At 43.0% G+C, this 8,330-nt stretch overlaps 1 protein-coding gene across 2 annotated transcripts in view; it reads left to right on the top strand.

The window, feature by feature from the left end:
- The first annotated feature begins 754 nt into the window (after positions 1–754).
- The window catches only part of ADSS1 (adenylosuccinate synthase 1), a 31,809-nt gene continuing 24,233 nt past the window's right edge, over positions 755–8,330 (top strand). The window contains exon 1 of one of the 2 annotated variants that reach the window (XM_056347441.1): positions 755–856. In XM_056347441.1, the coding sequence (XP_056203416.1) occupies positions 827–856 (30 nt within the window). In that variant the 5' untranslated portion in view covers positions 755–826. The other variant, XM_056347440.1, reaches the window with a different exon arrangement.

The following is an 8,330-nucleotide window of genomic DNA, read 5'->3' as shown; positions in this document are numbered from 1 at the left end:
CTGCATGAGGAGACTGAGGAGACTGCATGTGAGGAGGCTGTGTCTGTGATGAGACTGTGTGAGGAGGCTGCACATGTGTGGAGACTGCACATGTGTGAGACTATGTGTGAGGAAACTGCGTATGAGGAGACTGCATGTGAGGAGACTGCATGTGTGTGAAGAGACTGTGTGAGGAGACTGCATGTGAGGAGACTGCATGTGTGACGAGACTGTGTGAGGAGACTGTGTGTGTGACAAGACTGTGTCAGGAGACTGCATGTGTGATGACACTGTGTGAGGAGACTGTGAGGAGACAGCATGTGTTACGAGACTGTGTGAGGAGACTGCGTGTGAGGAGGCTGTGAGGAGATTGTGTTGTGTGTGTGGAGGCTGTGTGAGGAAACTGCATGTGTGTTACGAGACTGCGTGAGGAGACAGCATGTGAGGAGACTGTGTGTAGACTGTGAGGACACTCTGCATGTATGTTACAAGACTGCATGAGAAGACTGCATGTGAGGAGCCTGTGTGTGAGGAGACTGCATGTGTTATGAGACTGTGTGTAAGGAGACTGTGAGGAGACTGCATGTGTGACAAGACTGCGTGTGAGGAAACCACGTGTGGAGACTACATGTGTGAGGAGACTGTGTGAGGAAACGGCACATGAGGAGACTGTGTGTGTGGAGACTACATATGTGAGGAGACTGTATGAGGAAATGCGCATGAGGAAACCACATGTGTGATGAGATTGCGTGTGTGACAAGACTGTGTTTGAGGAGACTGCCGGTGCGTGGAGACTGCACATGTGTGAGGAGACTGTGTGTGAGGAAACTGCGCATGAGGAGACCGCATGCGAGGAGACTGCCTGTCTGACGAGACTGTGTGTGAGGAAGCAGCGCGTGCGTGGCGGGTCTCTGTGAGGACACTCCGCGTGTGAGGCGACTGCGCGTGGGTGACGAGGCCGCGTGTGCGTGCGCGGGACGGTGCAGCCGCTGGCGGCGGCCGAGGCAGCCGGATCCGAGCACGTCAGCGCGCCGCGGGAGGCGGGCGGCGGCGGCGCCGTTAAAGGCCGGCAGCGGCGCCGCGGCTGGCGCGTAGGGGCTGGGCTCGGCGCCGGAGCGAGGCAGCGTGAGGCGGCGGCTCCAGCCACCCTCTCACCCACTATGTCGGGCACCCGCGCGTCCAACGACCGCAGCAGCCACCCCGGCGGCGGGCTCAAGCGGGCGCGCAGTGAGCCGGGCGGTAACAAAGTGACGGTGGTGCTGGGAGCGCAGTGGGGGGACGAAGGCAAGGGCAAGGTGGTGGACCTGCTGGCCACCGAGTCGGACATTGTGTGTCGGTGCCAGGTGGGTGCCGGGCCGGCTGTGCCCGCCGCTTTCCCGCCCTGTGCTTCGTGCTCTCCTCGGCCCCCGCTATACCCCTCGCACCCCTCGGCCTGCGCCGTCCCTCCCGCGCGGTTTCCCTCTCCCTCCCGTGCGGGTCTCCCACCACCCCCCAGCCTCTTTCCCCCCGCCTGCCTTTATCTTCTGCCGCTCCTCGCTCCTGTTGGTTTTCTTTCTCCCCTCCTTGCTCCTTACTCCTCCTCCCTGTCCCCTCTCCCACAGCCAGCGGTGGGACGCGGCTGTACCCCGGTGGGCAGCCGTGTGCCCCCCACACCCTCCCAACCCTCCCCGGCTGCGCCTCGAAATGCCATTCGGAAAGAAAAAGCCCTGAACTATAAATACAAATAGCTGACCCTTCACGATAAGCGACACAAGATCCCGAGGTACCAGGGGGCGGGGGGGGACGCCCGCCTGGGGCGGGGCGGGCAGCGCTTCCCGGGAAGGCCGGGCCGGCGGAGGGCGGCTCTGCGGGCGCTTCCCGGCGCATCGCGGCTGCGGAGCCGCCGCCGCGGGGCCTGGCGTGGGGGCTGCTGCTTGCTTGCAGGAGTGTAACGCTGCTTGCAAGGGCGGGGTGTGTGTCTGCGGGCTTATTGCTGTTACGGGAAGAAAAGGTTATGAGTCGGCTTGAGGAGCAGCTGCTAATAAACCTCATGAGTTTTCCCAAGTTTTACTGCGGGGGCTTTTTGGGATAGGGAGGTTGTGTTCACTGTGAAACGCCTGGAAGCGTATTCTGAAAATCTTCTGAAATGGAGCGTGAGTAAAATGGAAAAAGCGAGTTAGGTAAAAGTATAAGATTTAAACAGTTTGATGAAAACGGGAAACATCTTATATGCCTTTGCTTATATGGATTTTTGAATTGAGTATAACACACAGGTTCTTAAAATGATTGATTTGCCTAGTATAAACCAAATTAGACACAAAGGTGATCCCTAATATTGGTAATAACTTTTAAAAGACTGTTTTAAAATATTAATTATGAATGTATTAGACCAATACAGGTATAATCTCTTCAGTTGTCCCTGTAAACTCTGACCACATTAATAACTAGTCCGCTTAGTCCAGCTCAGTTGGTATATACCTCAAAATGTATTCTGCTTTAAAGTGGATGATAGCTACTGAAAAGCTCCAGATATCCTTGAATCTGAGATAATAAATCCAAGGATGTTTGTGTAATTGAGTGTATTACATAAAGGTTGTCATGCAAGTTAAATATTTAGAAGGTAGAGGAAGTACTTTAAATTGGGACATTAAACTAGTAAGAACTTGAAACACCTTGGGCAGAAGTTTTCCTGCAAAAGTTAGCTAATGAATATGTATTACTGGGGTTATAGCTACTTTCCCATTTTTATTCCCCCCTATGTGTTGCTAGGAATTTATAAACACGGGGCTTGGCTTGTAAGTGCTTTGGTGAGAAAACAAAATTGAAGTTTTAGCTGAGGTGCGTTTTGTATAGACCCCAATCAAACAGTGCATTCTTGTGGGTTTACTGTTATTACTGCAAGAAGTTGTATTGGTTCTTTTTAGATCCACTTTTGAGGGATGCCCTGAGGCTGCTTTCAGGATAGATTTGCTGTCCATCCAGAGAAGTCATTTGCTAGTGTGGCTCCCAGGTGCAGCCTCAGAATACCCTTTGAAGGATTAGTGTGTTAACGACAGGCGAGATGGCTTAGAGGGTTTGATATGCTGCTGGGCATATCTGCATCATCTTTCTGTAGCCTGATGATGAGACCAGGATGGAGGGAAGGCTGGTGGATCTAGAATACCATGGGACTCTTTTCAGTATAGCATTTGCTGATACATGTGCATACAGACTGTGTATGAGGCCACAGTAGTATTACCAATACACTGATTTAATGGAAGTGTCTTCAGAATTGAGTTTAGGGAAGAATATAATTTGAAAGAGAAAATGAGTAATCATTTACCTTTGAGTAGCAAAAATTATGCAACTGAAGGGAGGAATGGGATTATTTATTTTTTTAATACGTAAGTGTCATTTCTGTGCATTTGGCAATTTTGAGGATGCATTTTAAAAAGATGCCATTTTAATAATTTCGTATTTCATACTTTCAAAGCCAATCATGCAAGCAGATGATGTATGATTTTTGCCTCTGCTAGAACTCATGGGACTGTTAGTAAAGAGATGCACGTATCTGAGCATGTGGACAGGGCTGATGAGTTCTGTCAGTGTGATAATGGTAGGTCATTAACTTACAGATGTAGTTGGTTTGAGAGGGCCTTCATTAATGCTGTGTACTACCATGAAGAACCTCAGTGTCTGAACCAGAATCTTGCTTGCTTTACATTCCTCCTAGGAACTAAGAAAAACTTGTAGTGCAGTAGTGCTTGCTTAAAGGAGATCCACCAAATGTCTAGCCTACAAGATTTAGATAAAAAGTTGGGACAAGTTCCATCAGGAATTTTTTGTGGTTTAGAATATGGTGATTGGCAAGGTTTCTCATGCCCTGTCCACTCCATTTTCTGAGGGATTGATGAAAAACAGTGTTCAACAGCTTGTTTTAGCACTCAGCAAAATGGAAGTAGGGAAAGGTAGAAAATGAATGTCTGAAAGAGGGGTGTTTGTCTTTTTAAAACAAGTCTAGATTCATCTAGATACATCGCAGTAGAATACTCCTTGAGCTAGCATTTTAAAAAAGGTGGGATCCATCCTCCTGTCTGAATGGGAATTTAAATTCAGGACCAAATCTGAGTTTGAAGAGCTTTCTCAGAATAGTAGTTCCTTAATAGTTCTATGAAAGGAAATAATTTTCATTAAATATTTCTCAAGTATTTTTAGTGATTGTGTTGATTCAATGAGAAAAATCTGTGACAGCTAGATTGCTACAGAAGAAATGAAATTGTGTTTCCTGGGACACTGAAAAGAGAGGCAAGCAGTCAAATGGGAAGGGGAAGCCCTTCACAGGCACAAGGGAGGCTTCAAACTCTGTTAAAAAAAAATCTGCATTAAAACCTTGGCCTTTTTTATTTTCCTGAGCTTTCAGAATTTAATTTCACATGTCTTGAGTCTCCATTTGTTGATCATGTTGTTTCAGTTTTTCTCAGTACTTAATTATATATAGTCTAAGTCAAAATGAATTAGTCACACAGCATAATCCACTTTTCACATTAGCAATGCTGAAATATGTGTCATAATTTAAACATGAAATCTGAGTTCACCTGAAGTAATTGATTTCATTTCACCTGTATATTTGAAGCTTTCTTTGTGAAAGAGGCTGTTCAATTAAGGGTAAAAGATCTCAATATTTTCATAGATGATGGTGAACAAAACTTTTCACAGGCTGCTTTCATGAAAATACCAGATACAAGGGCACACATACCCATATAAACAAGCAGAAAAAGTATAAATAAATTGGTAACAGGCAGTTTAGGTTGTTAAGGAACTGAGTAGTTTGTCTAAGTTCAGGTTGTTAATTGAGAATATCAAGAACATTTTACCTCTAAATCGCTCTTTCAGCAGGCAAAGGCATTCAAAAGCAGAAGGATGGAGGCCAATATTTATTTCTTATTGTGGCCTCTTGGGGCGTAGAACTGTCACATTATGCTGTGCAATACTTTTAATCCCTGGTAGATGTTCAGGGAAGGGTACACTCAAAGATTTCAACTGCAGATGTCTCATTTATATGTTACCTTTAAAAACAGGTTTTGAAGTTTAAGTCTTTTAACTGACAGAGTATCAGACATAAAGAGGGAAGTTCACTTTGTACTTAGCTTCTTAGCATGTTGTCATGGAAGAAGTCCTAATGTAAGCTTAAGTAATTTGAATATAACTTAAAAAGAGAGGTTTGGCATTGTTCAAAATGTGGGTTTGGATTGTGATTTCTTTGGTAGCAGCTCATACTTCAGCTGTATGTTTCTCAAATCACCTCATGTGTCGTGTGGCTATCTTCAACTTCAAAACTAGAGCTTGTGGCTGGTTTTACCTACCTGGGTTTTAATTAGATAATTTCTCAGATATGGTTTGGAGCACAATCAAATAGTCAACTGTCACAACTGCTGAGGTGATGTGCCTCCAGAGGCACCACTTAAACTATGTCTGTTCACAAAAAGTAGTATATAGGACTGCTGTAGCAAGCTCAGAGTTAACTGAGGACAGCTGGTGGTTGTGCAGCTCTGTTTCCTTAAAGTGAGAGTACGTAAGGTACACTTGCAATAATAACTTTTGGCTGAATGTATTTATCGTGCCATTCTGTATGGCTGTGAATGGAAAAGGAAATGGCCTGCATTGTCATATATTGCAGAAGTACTAGGCATATTTGTCAATAATGGTAAATTACTCATGAGGCACTTTCTCTTTTATAATTTGTGTGTGCCAAGAATATCTAGAAGTTCCAGTTGTAATGAAGAGTAAGTAATTCTGCCTTTCCTGATGAAGTTTTCTTGTGCAATAAATTGTTTTTCAACAGAACATCCAAAAATACTGTTAGGAAAATGTCCCATAAAGAATTTGATAAAATAATTGAAAGGGAGAAGAGAGAAAAAGATTTTCCAAAGCTCAATGTGAAAGATACAAAAAGTATTACTAGTACATTAGTAGAGCCACTGTGATAATAATACTTACCTGCGGTGGGTTTGATTTCAGTTACTGCATAGATTGGTAAAACAGTTGTGGGACAAATGCATGTCTTTCCTTCATACCAAAACCAGTGACTGTGATTCAGCTGTAGGGACTAGTCCAAGACAGTTTTTAAGATTTTTTTCAAGCCTTCATTTGTCACTGCTGTTTCAATGTTGCCCATGACAGTGCTGTATGTGTCAGACCTGTGACACTTCTGCCTTCTGAAAGTCTGGAAACAATCTGCCTGATGTTATCAGCATTCCCTTCACAACTGGTATTGAAGAAGCAACACCAAATAGTGATGGCAGTAAGGCGAGCTGTTACTAGATTTCTTGATGCTCCTTATATTAATGTGCTTTTATTTTTCACTAAATGTGCAGCCACTTCTTGAAACATTTCCTCTGTTGAATTCTGTTTGCTTTCAAGTGAAGAATTGCTTTGGTTTTAAAAAGGGATCATCTGATCTTTTGAGGCAGATGGATAAAAAATACAGTTTATGTTAATACTGGAGAAAAGCTGAGGAGGCTGAAAAAGGTACCAGAAAAACTTGCTGTTAAGGTCTTTTGTGGTTGAGTAGTTCAGTCATTTGGACCAAAGAGATTTAACCAAGTCATGCACCAGGGATGCTGAGTTGCTAGTTTTCTTGTAGTGGATGTTAACAAGTAAGATTGAGAGGGGCTAACTGGTGAGGAAAGGCTAGCAAAGGTTTGGGTTTCAGATACCACTGCAATGTTAAAGAACAGTCTAGGAAAGGGTGAAGGGATGTGCTCAACACTTACCGTACAGATAAAGGTTGCATATTATTGCCAGTTTTCTTATTCTAGGTTTTAATGAATGCAAAGTAAATACTATATATTTTTTTTAAAATGGTACTTTAAGGAATACAAATGAATGTAGTGTGAGCAAGTAACTGAGTAGTAAAACCCCAGAAGTGGCAGAAATGCCAGATGAGATGTTTTTCGCAGTGGTTTAGGTATGAGACAGGGTGGTTTCCTTTTGTTCCTCTGTTGTGCTGCTGACATGGCAGGGCAAAGCAGCCACGTGTTGTGACTGTCCCTGTTGATCATGGGCTGCTGGAACTGTTTGCAATGGGGATTAAATTAGGGCAGTTTTATGTGATGATTATGTGGGGTTACAGGGGCTTGTTGGGTACTGTTTTTCGCTGTGTGTATGTTATCATGTGTTACTCTCCTTTCAGTGAGATTTAACCCTGATATTTAGCATAATTTCTCTCTACAGGATAAAGTAGTGTGCAAAGACTTTAATCTCCTAATGATTTAGTGCTTGATGATCTTCAGTGAAGAGATTGATGACCTTGGAGTCATGAGTGTGCAGTGACTGCAGGACTGTAATTTTTGATTTCTGTAGTGTGTGGGAAGGTTGATAATCCTATTTGCACATACATGTACAATCATACAGGTGTATTCCTTTCTAAGTATTTTTTGCAAGATTCCCTGCAAAAAAGCAAGTAGGTTTTATTTTGCTATTCAGCACAGGAAAGGGTTCATTAAGTGCGAGTAGTTTCCTTAGCTACAATAAAGAAGTCCACCCTTTCAAAATTGAAACTTCTTTATAGCAGTCTGTCACTTATAAGGTATTTTATCCCAATTTTGTTTTTCATTCTGCTTATACATACTTATGTACTATGTTACATCATTTTAGACTTTAGAACAACATGGTGACTTTGCTATTTTAAACTAGCCTCTCCTTTGGGCATCAGCGAGATCATCTCAGGACCACCAGGATTATAAATACTGTATGAGAAGGTCAGGTTTAAAGTTTCCAAATCTCCATAAGAAAGCAAGCTTAATTTTCAATCCCCTTTATAAAGCCTGATGAATTTATTATCCTCTACAAGCATCAAAAGAAAGCAGTGGAAAATTAAGCTGAAGTGACATCTGTTCTGTTTCATTCCTGCTGTAACTCACTAGCTGTTGTTAACTTTTCTTATATCTGTAAACAAGTTATGTTCATATCCTTGGATCATATTACTTCCCACAGGGACATGACTACACTTCAGAAGAGAGGACTAAAGATGAGCAGATCTGTCTGGGTTTTTCATGTTTGATTTCCTTTATTTTAGGATTCTGCTAACATTAGTCAGAATACTTTTTCCACTATAGAATTTTCTATCAATATACCTTGAATTTGTTATTTTCTTAATACCTTCTGCTGGAGTTAAGTGTGTGTGTGTTGCTGTAGTAGGTTTTTACATGGTTTTACCACATTTTAAATTCAGTTTGAGAGCAAATAGCTAAAGTTTAAGAGTGTCTAGTTTGCCTACACTGACTGCTGGTTAAAATCTGAGTTAAATTTGACCTGCCTTTTCCAGTTGCATTTTTCAGATACTTAGAAAGACCAAAGCATCCATATAAGTTAGGGTCACTTTTCATTTATAG

This window comes from Falco biarmicus, chromosome 7, assembly GCF_023638135.1.
Source record: "Falco biarmicus isolate bFalBia1 chromosome 7, bFalBia1.pri, whole genome shotgun sequence".
Classification (NCBI taxonomy): domain Eukaryota; kingdom Metazoa; phylum Chordata; class Aves; order Falconiformes; family Falconidae; genus Falco; species Falco biarmicus.
Note: the sequence above shows the minus strand (reverse complement) of the source record. Positions and strands in the feature narration are given on the sequence as shown.